The sequence below is a fragment of the Colossoma macropomum genome, unplaced genomic scaffold (genome assembly GCF_904425465.1).
Source record: "Colossoma macropomum unplaced genomic scaffold, Colossoma_macropomum, whole genome shotgun sequence".
NCBI lineage: Eukaryota > Metazoa > Chordata > Actinopteri > Characiformes > Serrasalmidae > Colossoma > Colossoma macropomum.
Window position 1 is genome coordinate 12,801,378 of NW_023494789.1, and position 24,087 is coordinate 12,825,464.

At 39.1% G+C, this 24,087-nt stretch overlaps 2 protein-coding genes across 5 annotated transcripts in view; both read left to right on the plus strand.

Annotated features, from left to right (window-relative positions):
* LOC118807932 (testis-expressed protein 2-like) overlaps positions 1-5,888 on the plus strand; it is a 57,227-nt gene extending 51,339 nt beyond the window's left edge. For both annotated transcript variants that reach the window (XM_036570120.1, XM_036570121.1), the window contains 4 exons: positions 1,427-1,549; positions 2,169-2,378; positions 2,734-2,854; positions 5,536-5,888. In XM_036570120.1, coding sequence (XP_036426013.1) covers positions 1,427-1,549; positions 2,169-2,378; positions 2,734-2,854; positions 5,536-5,682 — 601 coding nt within the window. In that variant the 3' untranslated portion in view covers positions 5,683-5,888. The remainder of the gene's footprint in view (positions 1-1,426; positions 1,550-2,168; positions 2,379-2,733; positions 2,855-5,535) is intronic.
* Positions 5,889-12,997: 7,109 nt separating this feature from the next.
* Positions 12,998-24,087, plus strand: part of LOC118807933 (cytoplasmic phosphatidylinositol transfer protein 1-like) — a 71,792-nt gene continuing 60,702 nt past the window's right edge. Inside the window, exons 1-2 of one of the 3 annotated variants that reach the window (XM_036570123.1) lie at positions 12,998-13,580; positions 14,339-14,451. In XM_036570123.1, coding sequence (XP_036426016.1) covers positions 14,404-14,451 — 48 coding nt within the window. In that variant the 5' untranslated portion in view covers positions 12,998-13,580; positions 14,339-14,403. Of the gene's footprint in view, positions 13,581-14,338; positions 14,452-24,087 lie in introns of those variants that run through there. The other 2 variants (XM_036570125.1, XM_036570126.1) reach the window with 2 other exon arrangements.

The window sequence follows — 24,087 nt, forward strand, 5'->3', positions numbered from 1 at the left end:
TGTGGGTTTTTACAACAAGCATACTGAGGCCTTTAGATTTAAACTGAAGCCACAGCGGATTATTTTGGTGTGTGCATGTTTGTGTTTAGCAGTGTTTTCTTGTAAACTGAGTGTGAACATGCATGTTATGTGTTTGAGTGCGCTGTAGGCGATGCCTGTAGTGTGATGTTTGATATTGATATCATAGAGATTCCCTGCCCAGTCTTTGAGGATCCAAAGCCGTCCGTATATTTTTGCTCAAAACAAGACCTGGAACACAGCGGTGGTGGAAAATCAAGAGCGGCAACATCTTATTACGTCAAATGGTTTGGAACAAACACTAAAATGATAGGTTGTGAAGCAAAGAGGAAAAAGGTGTATGAAAGACTCGGAAATCTGACTCTACAAATAAGAACTGAAATCAGGAATTTTGGTGCAACTCTAGACTCTGATTTAACTTTTAAAGCACATATTAATAATATTACCAAAACTGCTTTTTATCATTTAAACAATATAGAACAAATTCAACCTTATCTCTGTCTGCAAGATGCTAAGAAATTGATCCATGCTTTTGTGTTTTCTCGGCTTGACTACTGTAATGCTTTGTTCATTGGACTTCCTGCAAGTACAACCATCAAATTACAACTTGCAGCAGCAAGAATATTAACACAGACTAGAAAACAGAATCATTAGAGCAGTTTTAGCATCACTGCACCGGCTGCCTCTTTTAAAATCGACTATAAAATTTTACTACTAGTTTTTTAAATTTCTTAATGGTTTAGCACCTTCATACATTTCTAAGTGCTGATAGATTGTTGTTCCAAATCAAGCTTTAAGATCCTCTAGTAGTGCCTTCTCCATATTCCACATATAAAACTTTAAAGAGTGGAGAAACAGCATTTTGCTTTTATGCACCAAAGATTTGGAACACATTACCTATCAACATCCGTCAGGCTCCTTCTGTCAACATTTAAAAAAAAAACAGTTAAAAACTTTCTTTCCTTCTTTTTTCATTTAAGGAATATTTTCCTTTGTTTTTAGTGAAATATTACTATTACTTTCTTGTTAGTTGCACTTTTATTTTATTTTTTTCTCTTATTTATACTTTTAGCTTGTGCTTTTTATACATAATTATTAATAATATCCCCTTTCTACTATTTATTATTTATTATATTTTGTTTTTATTTTTGATTTTTTTTTTTTCCTCTTCCTCCTCTGCTTTTATTTTGTATCGTGAAGCACTTGGAGATGCATTTTTAATGTATGGATGCTATGTAAATAAACATTATTATTTTTGTTAAAACTGAATAAAACTGGACTGGCTGCAGATCTTCAAAAACTGGACTGGGATCCTTTGTTCCAGGGCATCATGGCTAAAAGTCATCAGAGAATGTTTGTTGGTCACTGTCTTGGACATTAAACTGTCTGTCCGTTTGTTAACTCTCAGGCACAGACCTCGAACGTACTGCCTGGCCGACAGTGATGAGGAATCGTCCAGTGCCGGCTCCTCTGATGAAGACGACGGGACAGAGAACGTAACTGATAAAAACCTGCCCCCGGGAGCAGAGGGGTAAGTGAAGACTCTCTTTCTCTTTCTAATTCTCTCTGGCTGTGGCTTTCTCCCTCACACACTTGCTTACTCTCTTTCTTTTGCTTGCACTGTATTTCTCTTTCCCTCTTTTTTTTCTCTCCATCTTTCTCTTTTTTCTCTTGTGGTCTCTTTCGCTCTCTCTTTCTCTTTTGCTCATTGTCTCTCACTTGCACGCTCTTTCTTTTTGTATTTCTATCTATTCTTGTCATATCGCCCACCTCCACATTTTTCTATTTTTATGAGTGCTTCATGTTTAACACATTCATGAAACCGAACGAGACAGACTTTTTTCCATGAGCTCTTGAAAACATTGTGAAATACTGTGGTTAGTGAGTCAGGTTACAGGGAGCTGTTTGACACACAAGTCGCTCAAAATGCCAACTCTAATTTTCCACAGTGCAGGTGACCTTTCACCTCTCAGCTTGGCTTAATGTCATGGTTTTGAGATGCTCTTTAAAGCTAGAGAAAGCAGGAGAGGGCTGAATTTAAGCTATGATGGTGACTTATTTAAGCTACTCTACAGCTCTAGTCTTAATAAATCTTCCTCAGTCTAAAATCATGATCACAAGCAATATCATTTTGCATTCCTTCTCACCAGATACACTGGAGTCCACAGACCGAGCAAGATCATGAGATTCGTGGACAAGATAACCAAGAACAAGTACTTCCAGAAGGCAGCGGAGACAGAGTTCATCAAAAAGAAGATGGAGGAGGTGTCTAACACACCTCTCCTGCTCACCGTAGAGCTTCAGGAGTGCAAAGGAACGCTGGCCGTCAACATCCCCCCTCCCCCCACTGACAGGATATGGTATGCTCCGCCTTTGACCTCTGCTCTAATGCCTGTGTTGGGTTCATATTTAGATGAGGGGCAATCAAATCAAGGACAGCTAAACAAGCTAGTCATCCCAAGATGACAGACGGAACCTTATGTGTGCAGAGCCTTGAACAAGAACGTTGGTGTTTTTATATATATATATATATATATATATATATATATAGTTAACTCTCCAACTAATCCCAATACATTTCAGAAGACTGTCTCTTGTGGCATTGATGCCACCTAGTGGTGTGATAATAACTCTGCAAGTGTTGGAGGCATTAAAATGGAATACTAATGTGAATAGAAACAGTTTTAAATTAATCCACATGTTGTTTTTTTTCAGGTATGGCTTCCGCAGTCCACCCCTGTTGGAGCTGAAGGCACGTCCCAAACTGGGAGAGAGAGAAGTGACTCTTGCACATGTAACAGACTGGATAGAAAAGAAACTGGAGCAGGAGTTCCAGGTAAGGCCTTTTTAAGCACAGGAACACAACTGTAGATTTGTTTACAATTTTCCTGGTAGTCCATTTCAGAGACTTATCACTCGTTTACTCTCACTGTACCGGACTGAACCTGGCAGACACATTGAGGATGTCCTGCGCTGTATCAGAGGTCTTCAAATCCAGACCTTCAATCCAGTTTCCGGTTCTGTATTTTGTTGTCACTGGTAGTCAAGTGAACTGTTGATGTAACTGATTGGCCACCTAGTGTCATACCTCCCAGTGACTGGGAAACTAGATTCAAGGTCCAGATCTGAAGACCTCTGCGCTCTGTTACATCTTAAAGGGCCCATATCCTGCATTTCTCAATAAGAAAATCTTTAAAAGGGCAAGTATTGGGGCAAAATGCCTCCCTGCCTGGAATAAGAAGCCCACTTGGTGCATCTTGCATCAATTTGTCAGCTAGATTTTACAGAATGTATGTGTCAGGTCGTTTCTAATATTTGCATTTTATACAAATCAGATGTGGAGGTAAATGCTTAGCTGCAAAACTCACATACAGATTCATCTATTGCAAAATTGCCTAATTTTAGCTAATGATTGCTATAACGGCATCTAACACTGGCTTGCCAGTGAAACTCCAATAAATGGCTTTGCATATTTATAATGAAAATCTATCTAGATGATATTTTGAAGGAAGTATGCTAAAGAGCGCTTTTGGCACCATGTTTTTACATTTTAATTAAACAGAAAAAAATAACTTTTTTCCTCTCAAAACCAAATGTGTTGTTCTGTACCCAATCCTGCTACAGTCATGTATTTTAACTAATGTTCTTATATAATGTAAACATGTGGATTATTCATATACATGTGCTATTATTCAATGATACAGAATAAGGTCAACCCATGCCAAAAGTTTACAGGCCATCAAGATGAAATTTCAGCAGTAATTAGCCATTAACCAGCATAGTTTGGTGTTTTACCTGCTCAAACACACCTGATTCAACTGCTCATATGTTTGCCAGGTTTAGTGGGTGTGTTTGAGTAGGGACACTACCAAACTGTGCTGGACATCGGTCCTCCAGGACCAGAGTTGTGCACCCCTGAATTAGACCATATCCGTTGAGAAGATGTATTGAGAATAGGTTTAGCGCCTTCATTTGATCAGGAGAGAAAATAAGAGAGGGGATGTCTTCCTTCCCCAAGTTAATCCGTACTGCATCAGTTGTCTTAGAATTGATTTACATTCTGTGAAGTGCAACAACTGTGAGTAACTTTGACTGATTTCGAAATGATCAAAGGCTACTGCTGCTGTTAAGTCTGGATCAGAACCACCTTCTAGTGACATGCATTTTGTATTTCATCCAGCTCTAATGGTGACATATATGACGGCCTTTTAGGGCCACTGTTAATAAAAATAAAAATAGTAGACCTCGAGAATAAAGTCAGAATATTTCGAGAAAAAAGTTGTACTATTTCGAGAAAAGCGTCGTACTGTTTTGAGGTTAAAGTCGTAATATTTAGAGAAAAAAAGTTGTACTGTTTTGAGAAAAAAGTCATAATATTTCGAGGATAACTGTAGGGGGCTACCATAACACATTGGGGTCTCGGTTGCTGTACTGGCACTGGAGTTCCACACACTCCTGTCTGCTTTTAGATCGATGATTTTGATCATCATTCTCACTGTCTGTGAAACTACATGCCCTCTTTGAATGGCACAGAGATGTACAGTGATAGCCGTGTAGACGGTCACTGCCTGCGATTCTCCTTCAACAAAACAGACAGACAGTTTCTTCCAAGTCCGTCTGGTTCTTTATTCTAAATAAACAAAGTTTCCTGCTCAGCTGTTTCTTATATTATAACAGGCTGGTGCTGATGTGCTAGGAGAGACAGGGAGACTGAGTATTTCTTTAAGGGTGAAATCAATATGAAAGTATAACTTCACCAACTCCTCAACGCCCCTCATTTTAACATGAGGAGGTGCTGCCTTCCCTTTGCAAAGTCTTTGGCCACAATATTGCAACCTTTCCTGGTATTAATGCCACTTTAATGTCGTAATTCTACAACTTTTTCTCTTGAAGTATTACAACTTTTTTCTCGAAATAGTATGAATTTTTTCTCGAAATGTTATGACTTTTTTTCTCAAAATATTATGACTCTTTTCTCAAAATAGTATGACTTTTTTTCTCGGAGGTCTACTGTTTTTATTTTTATTAACAGTGGCCTTAAAACGCTGTCGTAGACATATGAACAGGCCTCCAAAGAGTGCAAACACAGCACTTCCAGTTTTCAGACGTCTTGGCATATGCAAAAGTTTGAACAGCCCAGTGAAATGACATGTTTTGTTGATTTTGTGAGAGAAAATAAATAAAACACATCCTCTAAAGAAAGCATACTTAAATATGGTATGTTCCTGCACATTTTAGAGCACAATTTCTCATTATTTGCTGAGTTTAACTAAATATGTTAAATTCAGTAAATAAACAGTAACTGTGCCTTAGAATGTACAGAAATGTTCCTGTAGAGGATGTGTTAATTTATTTTCACTTAGAAAATCAACAAAACGTCAGTTATCCTGGATGCCAGAACTTTTGCACATGACTGTACATCCACTTATTTCCTATTTATTAGAAGTGAAATGACAAATCCTAAGTCCCCTACTTGGTTCTTGTATTTTAGTGCACTGTTGATTCTCTTTTCTACAGAAAATCCTTGTGATGCCAAACATGGATGACGTGTGGCTCCACATCATGCATTCCGCCATGGACCCTCGGTCCGACACGACACTAACGGACAGCAAGGGGGGCGCGAATACCCCTGAGCCTGACGTTCCTCTTTCTGAGGGTCTGTGAGGGGCTGGACAAGTCCCAGCAGGTGGCCAAACAGAGAGCTAATATTGGTGGGTAATAGGAAGCAGTTTGCTCCTCACATCCACGCTAGGGGCCATTGGTGTCTCCTTCCTGCCTTTGAGGAGAACAAAGAAGACACAAAAACTTTGCTGCTTTAATTACTTTATCAGTGAAGGGTGTGATGATGAAGAGGTTAATTCCTGTGGGAGGAAAAAATGTGAGGAAAAAGAAGCAAGTCTGGGCAGAGAGGACGGACTGTGTATGTGAGAGAAGATGATTGTGGGTAACGTAGTCTCTGTGCTCACCGGAAACTGGAAGGAAGATGATATGCAACTATGAATTAAGGGTTCGGGTGTGAATATTTAATCAGGCGGACTGTTTATCAGTATGTATTAGGGCTGCACAATATGGGGAAAAAATAGTATTGCAATTATATTACTACATGTTGTGATTTGTTGTATGCCTTGCAATATATTAAAAATAGCTCTCGTGAATGTCACATGATTAAATACTGACGTGCTTCAATTTGACAGAAGTAATTTACATTTGTTGGATTCATGAATACCTTGATTCAACAAAACAGCTACAGAATTGCTCAGAAAGCTTATAGCCCACATTGTGATTGGTTAGAGGGTGCATTTAAGATATCAGTATTGCAAAGGTCAGTATCATGATAACAGTTAATAAATGAAATATTGTGCAGCCCTATTATGTAGAGATATTGCATATAATAAACCTGTGATTTTCTGTAGACGTGTTCTACAGCAGAAGTGTCAAACTCCAGTTCTGAGGAATCACTACCAGTTTAGTGACACACCAGTGGAGTTTAAACACAGTTGAAGGTCTGACGTTAATAGGTTGTCTATTGTTCCCCAATGCCAGTCCTGAGGTTTCAGCTCTTTTCCTGCTCTAACACACCTGCTTCAGGTAAATAGGCCACAATCTTGAAATTTTAGCTGAAAATTAACTGCAATAGAATTAATTGTGTTTAATTTAAATTCTTTTTTGTTTATGGTATGCAGTTATCACAAGCTTAAACTGGACAAATTGGCTGACAGTCTGTCTTATTTCCTAGCTGTCGATACTTCTTAGTGCCTGACAGAAACAACTTAAGCTCAAATAAACAAACATTACTCACCGCCACCCTCTAAAGGTGTTTTTAACAAACATCAAATAAACAAACATTACTCACCGCCACCCTCTAAAGGTGTTTTTAACAAACATCAAATAAACAAACATTACTCACCGCCGCCCTCTGAAGGTGTTATTAACAAACATAAACACCAAAGCAAATTCTGTTTGTTGTGTTGTAAACATATCATTGTGAAATGTAATAAGGTTAATTAATTTTAGTTAATAACTGTAGTCATCTCAAATAATTGTGATCAGATGAATATGTAATAACTGACAGGCCTAGTTATTGAGCTCTTCCTGAGCTCAAGCGTGTTGGAGCAGGGAAAATCCCAAACATATTCTGCAAAGCAGGATTCCTCATTTAGCTGGATTGCTTAAAAGAATAGGATAGTAGACAGCAAGTAGCGTGGTGGTACAGCCACCAGTTAGCATGAAGGAAAAGACAAGTCAGTGTCTCCTTTAAACCAAAAATGAGGTTTGACCGATTGCAATGTTCTTTAGCTCTGCTGGTCAGGCTTCCCTTTTGACTTTTCTGGCTAATTAAAAAAATTCTGCTTTGTAATGCCCTCCAGGACTGGGATTGAGGAGCAGCAGTGTTGGTGAGCCTTTGCTGCTGTTCTGAGATCAACTGTGTAACTAGATTAAATGGTTCAGCTTGGATGTATTTGCCTGCAGCCATAAACTGTGCCTGAATACTCCAGAATGAAAGTTATATCGGTGATTAGAAGATAACATTAGAAGGACAATGTTTTTGTGTGTGTGTGTGTGTGTGTGTGTGTGTGTGTGTGTGTGGGTTAGGATGTGGCTGTGTACTGTACGACTTTATAATGGTGTGTATATGAGACCTAACGCAGTGTATTTAATATAATACTATAGCATCAAATGCACACATGCTCTAGTCAAGCTGAAGGCCAGCTTGGGCCTGATGTACTGGTGTACTCTAAAGGTACTTGCATTGTACTCTGCTTCCGATATCACACATATGCTACAGCGTTAAGTCCCTACTCTGTGTCCTTGTCTATGTGTTTGTCACCTATGCATCAGTCACTAGTGTCAGGTTTTGGTGGTTTACATTGCAAATGCGTTGTTAGCTAGCTGCTTACCAAACTAAACAATAAAAAGTAGAAGAATCGTGCCCTGACCAGATAATCAAAAATGTAGAGCTTATTTATTTTTCCCCAATATCTGTCTTTTATTCGCCTTCATGTTTGTGATTTGCTACATACAGCCGTATGCAAAATTTTGCGTCCGCGTCATATTGCGTCTTTTGTTGATTTTGAGTGAAGTTTTCTACAGAGAACAACTTCTGCACATTTTAATGCACAATTACTGTTTATTTGCTCAGTTTAATATATTTGGGGGGAAATGTGGCATATGCAGAAGTGTTTTTGTGTGTGTGCATTTATGACTGTTCTCATTCTAGCATACGCCTTTCCTGCTACTTTACAGTTTAGTTTGTTGCAAATTAAACATATCTTTTCTCCTAATATCTCCTAATATCTTTTTTCTTTTTCCTCTAAAAATGTATGACATTCCCAGTCCAGTCTAGATAGGCCAAGATGGATTAGCCTGAAGTAAATGTTTTATTTTTTCTATTTGTTCTCTGTACAGGATGTGAAAATCAACAAAACATCATTTGATCAGGGGGTGTTCAAACTTTTGCATACAACTGTATCACCTTACTAAGCTGATTACAAAGCAAAAGCTTGTCTGGAATTCGTTACCATGGCTGTTCTGACCTTTGTGTGGTTTTGCTTATTGATGAACTATGATAAAACTCTATATAAAGGTGCCCAAGTGGTGTAACACGTGAAATTAGTTATGTGTAGTGTAGCAGTGCACCCTGCCCAAGTCCACAGAGCACAGCTGACTAATGGTGGTCAGGTGACAGTTGACCACACAGCGGCTGATTGCTTGAGAAAATGGCACAGTGGTTAGCAGCATATGCATCAAACATAGAGCCCCAGGGTGCCAAAGGGGAATTCCACCAATCTTTGTGACTTTCTGCGTAATTAAATAATTTAGATGTAAAGGGTCATTCAGGGTGGTTTGGTGTGAAATACTTCATTGTAGAGACTCTAGATTTCTTTACAGTGGTGGTGATAGGAGCCAGGGGTCGCCATGACTACAACACAAATATAGCCTTTTTATTTACTACCCAAAACCACCAGTAAACTTGCATGGCTTTCAACTATTTATATTTAATGTTGATGATGGAACAACAGGGGTAAATCTGAAAAAAGTAACATTCTTTTGGGGACTATTTTGCCTCATAACACCCTGCCGGTGTCTCCCCAGCATAAATGGATGTAAAAGAATATGTTGTGGGCCAAAACCATCTCAAAACTATCGTAAAACAATGTCTCATGTAGTAACTTTATGTGAGGGAGCTTTTAGAGGCTTTAGGCTCTTCAGATGGTCCCTGTCACCACCACTGTAAACAGTTCTTGCTCATTCAGCTTCTCTAGAGCGGAGCGTTACACCAAACCACTCTAAATGACTTTGTTTACACCTATCCATTTGATTGGCATAAACGATGCAATTGTCTTTTAAATGTGTAATAACACCTCCCTTTCGAGTCATTGTGTCTGTCTGAGAGCGTGTTCAAAAATTTATAGAATCATAAACGGTACCTGATATATAAAGTATGCTGAGGGTCTGATGTATCATGGAATCATGAATGTGTGTTTTTTTGTGTGTGCGTCTATGACTGTTCTCATAGCATATGCCTTTCCTGCTATTGTTTGATACAAATTAAGAACATATATGAAGATTTATTTCATTTTTATCACTGATAAAAGAAGTAATATATAGATATGTTTGCATATACTATGGAGGATTTTCTGCAAAATACGATATGATTGTATATGAAGCCATTTTGCCTAATATCTTTTTTCTTTTTCTTCTGAAAATGTATGACATTCCCGGTCCAGTCTAGATTAGCCAAGCTGGATTAGCCTGAAGGAAACCACTTTATAACTGATTGAAGGAGAACCAGTAAAAAATGGCAGTGTTGCAAGTGCTCTTTCATTTCCTAAGAATTTCTTCGTTTAGCACTATTTCCACAAGCACCTCACAAAGCTGAGGCTGATTTATTTTTTCCACGTCACTAAAGCACGAGTCGGGAAATACTAAAGCACTATGAACATTCTTTCAGGCTTATTACAGTTACGCTAAAGTTGTGCAACAGTGAATAAGGCCTCGGTTGACAGTCACAGGCCTGACGAAAAGAAGTATTGTAAAGTAATACTGTGATATTATGCGTTTCCTGTGAACACTGCAGTCTTTCTCATGCGCTGAAATACTCCATACACTACTGATGTTGACCGTGCAGAGTTTGATTTGCCTCTCTGAGAAGCTTCCGCTTCTGTGAAACTGTATGAAATGTGTATTTGAATGTGTACACTTCATTTAGGCTTGTTTACAGGGAGAAAATGTGTTTGCTACCATAGATTTCTCTCCTTCAGAGTCTTTTTTTTCCCATTGATGTCTGGATTATTACTTGATTTCCTTTAAATCAGCAGTGAAAGAAATCTGTTACTTTTGCTTGCTTATAATTGAACCTGATTTTGCCTTAAATGTAGCTGGTTGTGATCCTAAATGAATCCCTCTGCAAGAGGCTGATTTGTATTCCTGAAGGAAATGTAATGAAGATATATTCCTATTGAGGTAATTCATCATTTATTTTGAGTTTTAAAACTGGATCAGAAATCTCTATGCCAATAAGTGTACCACGCTGTGTGAAAATCAGGGCAGTATTATTGTGAGAGATTAACGTTTTTCTTTCTTTCTTTTGGACACACATATATGCCTTGTCGTATCTGACTTCACAAGTGTTGCAAAAATGGCAGTTTGTTTTTGCAGACCTTGCTTATTTGATATGTATTTTTCTTTTACAAAAATTTCTTGCTCGGTCTCGCTTTGTAGGCTACGTCTGTGGGTTAAAATGTTAACCTGTATGGCTTTGTAATTTTTCTTAAGTAATTGAAATAAAGATTTTTTTTCCATGTTGGTCTGTGTTTTAATATTTTATAGAGGAATAGAAGAAAATCTTATGAACCTTTAATTATCTGATACATGCCTATAACCAACCCAGAATCTTAAACTCTCTAAACTTCCTAAATTGCAGCTATACTCAAAATGGACTATTAGCATTAATAAATGATTAATAAATAATTACATAGTAATAGGAAACAGGTTTTAGGCTAACAAAATTTAATGTAAATATACATATCTTCATTTAACATGACATTAATGTGGTTAATTGGTGTAATTCAAGTGTTTAATGTGAAATTTGAGTCACAATTCTTCACAGTGGTGGTGATAGGAACCAGACATCCACCTGTGTGTGTGTGTGTGTGTGTGTGTGTGTGTGTGTGTGTGTATGTATGTATGTATGTATGTGTATATATATATATATATATATATATATATATATATATATATATATATATATATATATATATATATATGTGTGTGTGTGTGTGTGTGTGTGTATACACCAAACAGGCATAACATTATGACCTCCTTATTTCTATGCTCATTGTCCATTTTATCAGCTCCACTTACTATATAGGTGCACTTTGTAGTTCTACAATTACAGACTGTAGTCCATCTGTTTCTCTGCATACTTTGTTAGCCCCCTTTTACCCTACAGTGGTCAGGACCCCCATGGACCCTCACACAGCAGGTACTATTTGGTTGGTGGATCATTATCAGCACTGCAGTAACACTGACGTGGTGGTGGTGTGTTAGTGTGTGTTGCGCTGGTCTGACACAGACACAGCAGTGCTGCTGGTGTTTTTAAACACCTCAGTGTCACTGCTGGACTGAGAATAGTCCACCAACCAAAGATATCCAGCCAACAGCGTCCTGTGGGCAGCGTCCTGTGGCCACTGATGAAGGACTAGAGGATGACCAACACAAACTGCGGCAGCAGATGAGCTATCGTCTCTGACTTTACATCTACAAGGTGGACTGACAAGGTAGGAGTGTCTAATAGAGTGGACAGTGAGTGGACAGTGTTTAACTCTCGCAGCTCTGCTGTGTCTGATTCACTCGTACCAGCACAACACACACGACAATGAACCATTTTACATCAAACCACTCTAAACGAAACTTTCCACAATCGGCGATGTTTTCCCTTAAAACCTAATTAACCCTTTAATGTGCGACTACACAGTTGTTTTGACTCAAAGTGGATCTTGTTGTATATACACGCTTCAGCCAGCAGATGTCGCTCTGTATGCAAACTTCACATTGCGATCGTCGTTGTTTACTTGTGGCCCTTTGAGACGTTTACTTTATATTTAAAGGCAAGCTAGTGTGAGATATTCGATCATCTGCGCAGATACGGCATATTTCAGCATGTTTAAGCTACTGAAGGAGGCTTTATTTTGATATAGCGGGTTAGAAAACGAGAGAGAAACTAAAACCCCATTTTCAGTCCTCTGAAATGTTTGACTCTTTGATCAACGGCGCTTATGAAATGTATTTTTAATTAGCATGCCCCTTGTAATCAGCATGTAACTTTACTTTAAAGGGGAACTCCACCATTTTTTCAAAATGTCTACTTAATTAAATGGCTAAGATGTAAGCAAAGTCATTCAGAGTGGTCTGGTGTGAAATGTTCCATGCTAAAGAAGCTTGCAGAATCAGAATTGGCCCCAGTGGTGGTGATAGGAACCAGACATCCACCTTTAAAAGCGACCTCACAGAGTGAACTGGTTATGAATACACTGCCTGACACACTGTTTTACGACAGCTTTGTGATAAAGCGAAGTTTTGGTCTTGCACGTTTTATTAATCTATTTATTTTAATCCATTCACAATGGAGGGATACATGCAAGGTGAAGTGAGACAAAACAGTCCCCCAAAAACTTATTTTTGCAGGCTTTCCACCATTTCACCATCATCAACACTCCATACAAAAACTCAGAAGAGATGCAGGCTCACTTGTGGTTTTGGATAGTAAATAAAATGGCCATATTTGTGTTGTATTTGTAAGTTTCTCTACAATGAGCCATTTCACACCGAACCACTCTGAATGACTTTGTTTACATCTCGACCATTTAATTACGCAAAAATTTTGAGAAATCGGTGGACTTCCCCTTTAGCGGGGCTGCTTTGCTGGAGCCTCAGCTTGTGTAAAGGAAAAAAACGTGGTTTCCTGCCCCTCGTGCTGAGAGAGAGAGAGAAGGGAGGGAGTGAAAGCGCTCGCTTCACTATCACTGAAACTGCTGCGAAAGAACGTCTCGCGAACCCGTGAACCGTTAAAAAGAACAAAAAAGGCTAAAAAATAAAGACGAAAAGGTTCAGGCGAAGTGCTCTTTAAAAAACCAACAAACAAACACACCGTTACTGCAGAACCGCAGCCTCCGAGGCTCTGAACGGACCGAGAAGCCGCGCCGTTTCGGTATGTTGAACCGCAGAAGATGAGGAGCAAACGACCGACCCGAAACGAGCTCTTCTAGCGCTCTGAAGGAGAACTTTCCCGCCTTTTTGTTTATTTCCAGTCTCCAACGTTCGCGTTCGAATCGTAACGTTCACTCTGAAATCTCTAACGTTTTCTGCGTTCAGCTTTACCGTTAACCGGGTGAACGTTTCAGACCCGAGTCATGTTTTTCGCCTTTTATTTTATTCACTCGTACTTCGTGCCACGAATAAGCTCCGAAACGTTTCAGCCCGGACGGTAATCTATCGTTAAAGAGTTTTTGTTTAAAGTTATTTTTTACTTGAAGCCGTGTTTCGTTGTCTGGAAGCGTGAGGTAAGTTAGGCTAACGATAACGTAAACTGTTAAAGGGGAATTCCACCAGTTTTGTCAAAATTTCTGCATAGTTCAGTCACTGAATTCAGAGTGGTGTGATGCGAAATGGTTCATTGCAACGTTAGACTCAGATTTCTTTACAGTGGTGGTGACAGGAACCAGAAGAGCAGTGTCTGCGACACAAATATAGCCATTTTATTTGCTATGCAAAACCACCAGTGAACCTAACGTTACTCGTGTCGTCTGTGTGTTTAACGTTAACGCTATATGTAATTAGCTAAGATTGTAGGAAAATATTGTTAAATCTGAAAAAAAAAGTTTCTTTGGGGACTGTTTTGGCTTATAACACCCTTCATGTATCTCTCCAGCAAAAATTACGTCTAAAGCCAAAATCTTAACGCAAAACTGTCATAAAACAGTGTCCCAGGCATCAGGCAGCGCCTTCATAATCATTTAACGTTAACCTAATGTAGCTAGCTAACCTAACCTAGCTAGCTTAGTAACTTTCTGTGAGGGAGCTTGTAAGCGTGGACGTCTGTTTCCTATCACCACCACTGTGAACAATTCTGACCCTGTAACTGTTTCACTGGAACAGCATTGCACACGAAATCACTCTAAAAACCTTGTTTACATCTTAGCTATGAAACATGCAGAACATTTGAAAATTGGTGGAGTTCCCGTTTAACAGTTAACTAACAGGAAACTTACATAGCTACAGAGCTAGAAGTTGAAGTTAGTGTTTTTTATCGTCTTTTTAGGATTTTTGAAGTGCCATTCAGAGATTCTGCTACTCCTTTGCTGGTTTACAGACACACTGAGGAACATGCTGATGAAAGAGTACAGGATATGCATGCCACTGACTGTGGAAGAGGTAAGCTAAGCTCGGCTTTATAAAGCATCCTTCAGGGTACTTAGGCATGCTGTGTGACTGGAAGGCTATGGGCTTAAAGGGGAAATGTGCTGTTTTTTTCAAAATGTGTGCTTAATTCAATCACTGAGATGTGAAGAAAGTCATTCAGAGTGGTCTGATGTGAAATTCCTCATTGTAGAGACTCAGATTTCTTTACAGCGGTGGTGATAGGACCAGAAGAGCAATGTCTGCAACACAAATATAGCCATTTTATTTACTATCCAAAACCACCAGTGAACCTACATGTCTTCTGTGTTTTGTATGTGATGTTGATGATGGTAAAATAGTGGTAAATCTGAAAAATAAGTAAGTATTTTTAGGGACTCCTGTGCCCTATAGCACCCTACATATATCTTTCTATCCTCAGTGAATCTTAAAGTACACTGTAGCTCAAAACCATCGTAGGACAATGTTTTGGCATCGGGCGGTGTTTTCATAACGTTTTCATGTCATGTTCATTTCATTTTTGTAATGTAGCTTTTAGAAGCGTTAAACTCTTCAGACGTCTGGTTCCTATCACCAACACTGTGAACAATTCTGACTCGGTAAGTTTTTCTAGAACGAAGCATTTCACACCAAACCACTCTGAACGACTTTGTTTATATCTTAACAATTGACTTATTGAGAAAATTAAAAAAAAATCAATGGAATTCCCCTTTAAAGTGCAAAAGTTACTAAAATCTTTTAACTCTTGCTGCATACAGCTGATGATGAGCCTGTTGGTAGCGTCATATGATAGTAACCCTTGTGTTTTGAAATGAACAAATTTCAGCAAACATTTATAGTGCTGGGCGATATTGACCAAATTCAATATCCCGAGTGCAAAGTGGTATCGGACGACATTTAAGTTGCATTGACTAAGTTGAACCTGAATAATCTCATACGTCGTAGCTTGTTTTGATTGGACATAATTGTTCTGCTTTCTTCTTTTTTTCTTTAAAAGAGAATGGTTTTTGTCTAAATCTAATATCGATAAAACTATTTTGTCTTACTCTACTTACCACTTTACCATAAGTCAATTATGAAATACACATTTTAAACCAAGAATTTATCTCCAGCCTGCCATAAACGTAAAAAAGGATCTTGTGCATCAGGCAACATATTCATAGCCGTATCATGTTATAAGTTTTCTCTGATGTAGCCTTCAGAGGCAGACGTCAGGTTCCTGTCAACACCGCTGTGAGCAATTCTGACTCCTTAGATTTTTCAAGAATGGCGTATCTGATGTCAAACCTCTCTGAACCATTTAATTATGCAGAATTCCCCTTTCATTTCACTAAATATCGTTAAAACTGGAAAGGAGTGTAGCAACATGTCAGTGTCACAGTATACTGGTTTGGACGACATATCTCCCAGAGCTAGTGTGTATATGTGTTAGTATAAGTATGGTCTCTAACACTGCTGAAAGTTTGTTAATATTGTTAAATAAGCTAATATTGACAAGCAATCATGGTTCACACTCATATCTCCAAATTTCTTTCTACAAAACCATCTATTTTTTCAAAATCCTACATGTGAATTTACTTAGATATGTAAATACACTCAGAGTAGAGGACATTTCAAACATGACTCGCTGTCAGTCTCAAAGTTTTGTGAAGGAAAAGGCTGTTCTAGATCTCACTAACAAACATGACCTAATATAGAAGTTGTGCTGAGGATGTTACGGTTTTGAATTTTTAGGAGTACGTAAAAGAGAAAAACAACTCTGAAACTTGCTGGGCTCATGCAGTGCAGAGCTCACGTTTTGGTCTGCAGTGTAGAAATCTCTTAAAACTCCTTCTCTTCCTCCTGACTCCACCACCCTGTTATGCATGCCTTTCGTTATTATTTTGGACTCTAGCTCGTCATGCTGTGTGTCTTTTCCCGCTTGAGCTATGGTTGTCTCTGTGGCGATGACTGGTGGTGCTGGATAAACTCTTATCGTGATGGTACACATTGAGCCAGTGACCATGATACCACAAGCGTTTGCTTCCTGCCAGAGAGAGAGAGGATATGGGAGTCAACAGTGGAAGGAGGAGGATGTGCACACATTTTTTTAAAGCATCTTAGCTTAAGGAAGCAATGTTAGAAGGTAGAGCAATTACACTGTGTGGCCACTGCCCATTTCAGCACTGGTTTTAACATGCCCTCGTCCACTTGGCCTTGCCATTTCCCCTCAGGGGAATCCCCAGCGTCATCTTAAGGGCCTCTGCGTTACTTTATTAGCTCAAGTGAAGGGTGTAAAATGAGATCTTTGGAGGGGCGAGGGATGGAGTGAACACAAATATCGACTTCAGCAGCAAAACCTGCCTAGAACTTAACGCATTTCCCTTTTAAAAACCCAAAAAAAGGCGGACAAAGCTGTTTATAAGCCATAGTAGTAAACCATAGCCAAAATGATAACTTTCAGTTTTCCTGGCTTTAGGTTACAAACCGCTCCATCTTTTATACATTACTGCTTATATAAATGTGACATGCTAAAAGCTACATGGCTAAAAACAGCACAAAGGAGATCAATACACCAAAGATGACAGCCAGACAAAGTGGTTATTTACACTATTAATGTACGTATGTTCAAACTTATAAAAAACTTATAAAAAATTGTGCACAAAATTTGCATGGCTAGCCTTTTAGCTCACTGAGGCTAACCTTCAAAGAGCGGGTGTGTTACAAAATCAGCTTTTTTCTTTCTTCCTCTTGGCATTGGCCAAAGAGGGGTAAAAAGCTCTTAAGCAATGGGCTGTGGAGCAGTGTAACTGCGTTCTCTGCAGTAATGGAGCTCCATCCAATACCTTTGGGATGAGTTAGAGTGGCGTTTGTGATCCAGAACCATTCATCCAACATCAGTGCCTGACCTCGCAATTGCTCTTGTGGCCGAATACAGTCAAATCCTTACATCAATGTCCCAACATCTAGTGTAAAACATAGGAGAACACAGGCTGTTTCTGCAGCAAAGGGGGTCCACCTCCTTCTTAATACTCTTAGATTTGAAGAAATGTTGGATGAGCTGGTGTTTATAAACCTTTGATTGTTCTCAGTCTACAGTGGTCAATTTGCTCTGGCATTTTTCGGGAACCTGCCTTCTTCTCTGCAGCTGGAGTTGGTTGGGGAGCAAATGAAGGCAATAGTATGAAGAGAAGGATAGTAGATGAACTGTGCTGGATGACCTCTTGTGGTTTAGCTAATTATACAATCAAGTTGTGAACGATGGGTTCATTTGGCACCTATTCAGGCACTGATTCTACAGTATATTACACTAATTTAAATGTGTACATCACATCCATATACGGAAAACATTAACAGTTATTGTGACACGTAAGTAAACTAACAAAGAAAGGTTTGTTGATGTAATACGGTTTATTAACATGGAAAGTATGTAAACCTTTGAATGAAGTCAGTTTGTTGCATCACTTTTTTCAGTACAGGGACTTTAGTTATTTGTATGCTGTAAGATTTTTTTAACAAACACTGTAGCTGAGAGATGGGAGAGAACTGATTTATAATCATTTTTTTTTGCCTGGAAGCTAATTTTGTAGTATGGGATTGTTGTGAAAGGGACCATTGCACCCTGCAGCCCGAGTTCTGACGTCATGAACCCGGCCTTGGGTCGAGAACACGCTCAGCATGCGTATGGCAAGTAGCACACCTGTCAGTGCAGGTGAAGTATGCACCTGCAAGTGTGAGTCAGCGACAGCCTGTTCGAGTCTAGTCCAGCTGAATCACTGCACATGCATTTTCAGCCCAAGATTCACACCTAAACTCTTGCATTATTCACCAGGTGTCTCAGGGAAGTCAAACCACTTTGTGAAACACTGCCACACTCTGACGTCTTTAACTAAGGGGGACTCATTATTCCTGTCACCTGGGTTTAACCCTTTCCTGGGACATACTTGGTTAGGACAGTGAATGGTTTGCCTAGGTCTTTTGCAAGTAAGGTGGTACAAAGAAAGTTCTTTTTTAACCATAGGTTGTAGAAGATGCTAGTAGGGTTGTAGTGGTACAGTCAGCTCATGACTTGATTAGATTAATGATACTGGGTTCACAGATCAACATTCTCATGATATTTTGAACAAAATTTGAATGACAAATGACGATTTCTTCCTTGTCGTTGCACAGCCTACTGAAGAGTCTGTAGCTAGGAGGCAGGAGGAGTAAGACGTGAATGAAGCGTGTGGCACTGAACATGCTGCTGTGGGTTGTGACATTTGATGTCCAGCATTGCATGAGATGGCGTATTTAATAAAGTGCCTGTAGTGCCGTTTTTGCATCACCTGTATTGTGTCTCAGTGCATATTGTTAAACCTCTGCTAGCTGATATCTCATCATGTTTTGGAAACAGTAGCTTTAGGTAGATCATAATTATATTAGAAACTTTGTGACGGGTTTGGCTGCCCGTCTGTGTACTTGTTTGCTAACCCTGTAATCTTCTAAGCGCATCGTTGAACTGCCAACAGATTGTGTTATTCTGTCCTCTGTGGTCACATAATCTGTTCTGGTGAAATGAAATCTATCTATAAAACAAAAGTTTGAACATAACCTTCAGGCTACAGTATGGGATTTCTCTTTCTTTCTCTCTCTTTCTCTCTCTCTCTCTCTCTCTCTCTCTCTCTCTCGGTTCGAGCCGCTAAAAAAATGGAGGATTAGTGCTGTGCTTGTGCAATTGCTCATAATCCTCCCTAATACATGGTGTGAACAGTATTTATTGCAAAAAATAGAATCCAATTTTTTTCCTCTTCATTTTTTGACATAAGCTTCCATTCTGAAGCCATCTGTGGAGCTCCGAGGTGCAACTCACTGTGTGTATTTCTCTTATCACCAACTCGCACAGCTCCCAGATTATCAACTCTGAGCAGCATCACAGAAGGCAAATGGGTTAGTGAAATGGTGCTTAGCATAAATCTGTGACTGTAAAAGGTATCTACGACTCTACTGGCACTGTAATACAAACATTATTATCAATCCTGTTACTGACAGCCTCACTTACCACTGGGTCAGCAGTTAGTGTTCAGGCCTCTCAAAGCGAATACCTATACGCAACAAAGTGATATACAACCATCGTGTATTTTATCATGTAGCTAGATTAGTTTTAGATTCCATATGAAGCTAAAAGCTTTGTACCTTCAACTAAGGGTGTAGTGATTTCAGTCACTGAGTATGGAAATTAAAAATTTTGTCACTTCCAACATTTGCCATCTTTTGCGGAAACCACTGTCAGTGATCCAACCTAGGCATCTGGACGAGATGTATCTATTTTTCTATTAGAGTATAGTTGCATTGTTTGCAGAATGAAGACATTTGCAAAGCACAAAATAAACAGAAATGGAAGCTCAGGATAGGAATTCATGTCAATCCTGATATTTTCTGTATCATTATATCTCTGCTTTTAGTGCCTGATAATTGAGTTGAGGTGCCACTAGGGCTGAACAATTTGGGGAAATTGTCTAATTGTTATTTTTTGTGAGCAATAATGCGATTGCAATTCAAATTGCAATTATTCTTTAATAAAATAAATTCCAAACCTGTATTAGTGGTTCACATATCTATCAAAAATAATTATAAACGTGTTCCTACGTGAAAAGATTCTCAGCGTTCTCAGATGAAATGTAGTTTTCAGATTTATTTTTAAATATTAAAAATGAATAACAGGATAAATAACGTTATATAAATTATTACATGATAAGCTTAACAGTAATATCAGTAATAAACTTAACAGCAACATTAAATGTTTGTTGCACAGTAAAGAATCACTGTTGTTTAGCAGTGAAACATCACATTGCTTGCACATGTGACTGGTTAGTAGTGGACAGTCATGTATGACAAAAATGAGCCACAATTAGAAATTATTTTTTCAGTTTTATCTTTCAACATTAAGTCCTACAATAAACATAGAGATTAAGATAAATTTAAGATACATTCTTACAAAATTAATAAACTTAACAGTAAATCACGTAGCTAGTATGTATCGCTAGTCAGAAACCAGTATTCACAGGTTTCTTGCCAAAAAGAAAAGCATATCTACTTTATGCAGCTTAAGGCGTGCATGTTGACAGTTCACAATGTTGCCTCCTGTACTAAAGAGCCTGGCTGGTACACAAAGATATCTGCGGGCCTGCCAGCTCCGGCTTGGAAACTTTACCAAACCAGGGGATCTTGTACTCCACCAATGGTGGATGTCATCAGGTAGCTGTTCAGCTCTGTTTCCATGGCATCATCAAGCTGAACAGACAAGTCTGGAGACATAGCAGTATTCTTGAAGTAGCTGCCAAGCGACTTCTTTCCAAGTGAGGCTGCTGAACTCTGTGGTTCTGTGACACTTGATCTCCTCAACATTCAACAAATGAGAGTTAATATTTTTCAAATTTGATTTAATTTTGAGAAAATGCGTATTTTATGATCAAGAATTTTAACTGGTAATGTTACTCAGGTAACTCATCTCCCACAAAGTTTCCGTGTCTTAACCATCTGTTTACCTTCCTTGCTCCTCCTTCCATCTCTGTCTTCATTCTTGCTTTTGTAGCTGGCATATTCTCTTGGCTTATGTAGTTAGTCTTGAATCAGGGCTCTAAAAGCGATGCAGTCTCAAACAGTTCTTGGGTGGCTGGATCGTTGTGTTTTTCCTGGAGGTAGCCAATGACTCCAGACTTGATTGACTTTGTGAGGTCTGAGTTTTCTGGATCCTCTGCAAGTGCTTTTGTCTTTAAGGTGGAGCACTTCAGATATGAAATGCTGACATATTCTTTTCCAGAGAGTGCATCAGTAAACTTTTGAGAGGATACAGCGCCTCATGAATTGACTAGCACCTCTCTGTCTTGCCAGGTGAGCGCTAGGTGGTGTGTTTTCCTGTCAGTAGACAGCATGTGAGTCAGGGCCTTACTTTGCCCCAGAACTTTTTTCAGTCATCTTCTCTTTGGTTCCCCACCTTATGAAGCACTCTGTAATTAGTGAAAGTTCCGGAAGATTGAAGTCTTTCTGAGCTGCTGTCAGCACTGTCTTTGTCTTCCAGCTGGCAGAGAAGTGGCCAACCCTGTCATCTTTAAGTACAGTTTCTAAAATAGAGTTTTAAGGAAGTCTAATCTAATTACTTTCGGACTATTTCTGATACAACAACTTAATCTTACTTATTTTGTTTCTATATTCCTTAATTATCTGACCATAGTTCAGTATGTCTCCCTCATCTTGCTTTCTCCCCAAACCACAGGCAACTATCAAATTGACACAGCTTTCATGCAATTTATGGACACTCAGTAAATAAAGAATTAATACAGAGATTGTTTGATGTTGTCTAATCAAAAACGCAACCCATGGTAAAGTATGAATAACTATTTTAAGACAACATTTTCTGAGTACAGTGGCATTTTTTTCTGTGATGACATATTCCAGATTGCATACAGTTTGTCACTACAAAAAAATCAGTTGGTATAGTCAGAATATGATGATTTTTCTAAATATTGAATTGCTCTCTGTCTCTTATGCACAGAGAGAGAGAGAGAGAGAGAGAGAGAGAGAGTATGTGATAGCATGTTCAGTACTTATCAATGTGATTTGATGTGGCACTTATCAATCGCAAGATTTAGTTTGTCACCAAAACATTGTAGCCTGGTACCCTTCTTTATTTTGGCTGCCTTTATCACATTAAAGGCATTATCTATGGTAATGCACACTTGCACCAGTTGACCGACATGTCTTTCAGTCCAGCGATGTTCTCTCCTGTATGGTCAAAAGGAAAGTACAATGTCTGCAAACAACAACTCTTTAATTCAATATTTTCACTCATGAAGTAAATATTGAGACTTTGTTAAGGTTCAGTTGTTCAGCTTATCCCCATGTCTGTACTTGTTGTGTAATAATAAAGGTATGGCTAAGCGTACAGGTATAGTGACTTGGCAGAAGTATATGCGAGAGGGAATCTGGAATCTTTTGTCCCATGTTTGGAAAAGGCTTTGGAAGCCATCTTTAGACACTGTGTAAATCTGCAGCTAAGTACTTCACAATAGCGTCTGTTATCTTATGGTCCGTTTGCAAGCTTTTTTTATGTGTTGTGATGATTTCGAACACCTGTGTAATGGAGGTTTGTCTTTGCTGTCACATTAGGAAATTGTGGCTAAAGCTTGGGCCTTTCAGACATGCGCTCATCATAGAGATGTCTGTTATGCTTCTTCAGATGTTGATAGAGGTTTGTGGTGTTGCCTCATGAAGTTTGCACCAATGCTCAGCATGTCTTGCATGGTACCTGTTTGAATGTCAGTTTCCTGAAACGAAAATACTCCCACACACACATTGTGTTGTTTTTCTTTGGTACCGACTCGTCCTGTGGACCTTGGGCGTCACTCGCTTGCTCAGTGCTATTAAAATTGCGAATATGATTAAAAAGCTATTTAGTTCAGCCCTTGGTGCTACTGTAGTACTTTTTTCTGGTGATATTGTTGCAAAAGAAATGATCATTGCAGTTATATTGGCTGATGTTGTAATTATAAGTCATAAATAGAAATTAACGGAAGTTGTGCATCCCGATACATGGTCACGGTGCAATCTACTGGCACGCCTGTATACACTTATGAGAGGTTTCAATTGTTCCTTCAGTCATGGTCTTGGAGACCCTGTGCAATGCTCATCATTTGTTGACACTGCTCTCACCTGATTCGAATCATCAGGCATTTATTAAATCCTCCAGTGGCTGATTCAGGTGTTTTACAGCAGGGAAAACAAAAATGTGCAAGTCCAAAAAACCTTTTATTTGCTTTGTAAGCACTGCTTGTGGCAAGGCTTGATTTTATGGCAGACATACAGCTCTATGCAGTGCGTTGGTGCAGAGTTTGCATTTGCTTGCCCTTTGGGCCATCCGCTGTTCACACTGCTGGCAGTGGAACATGCTGTGGTTAAGTCTCACCTCTTTGACTTACAGAGAACTTTTATATCCACTTTACCAAATAAGGTCCTAAGTCATGTTTCTCACTTTGGTATAAGTTTGTCCAGGACAATAAAGCAAGTTTAAGCATATTATGTAAACAGCGTTCTAGTTTCCAAGAACCGCACAGGAAATGTGAGATCATCTTTAGGAACCCAAACACATCTGCACAGCTGCCTACACCCATTTCCAGCTGGTATCAATGAGGATGGCTCTGATTTGATCAAGATCTCATTTGAGATGTCTTTCGGAGGTTTTGATTGGGTGAGAGAGACCATTAGCGAGGGGTGTGGATCGTGTGGTATTTCCTCGATGAGTGCTCTGTGGCGACTGAGGAGAAAAATGCTGTAATGGTGATTCATGCCGCTGGAAACCGAATGTCTCGGAACAGCCATTTACATACAGAGAAAAAAAGCATGTATATTTAACAAGCTTACGTCCATGCTGTACTTTAAAGATGAGTAATTTATTTAAACTCACAGTAGCAGTGCTGTGTGCGACTGGGTCACGAAAAGTTCCTTCATACACCATGAAGGGACTTTAGTCTTTGGCCTTGTGATTACTTATTTGCGACAACAACAGATTTCATATGGAAACAGAAATAGAACAGGAGCCACAGAAGGAGGGGGTGTGTACTGGATCGTGGTGCACTATTGATAGGGCAAAAGGTTTTTCCTCTCTAATTCAGAGCCCCAAAACCATTTAACGTGCAG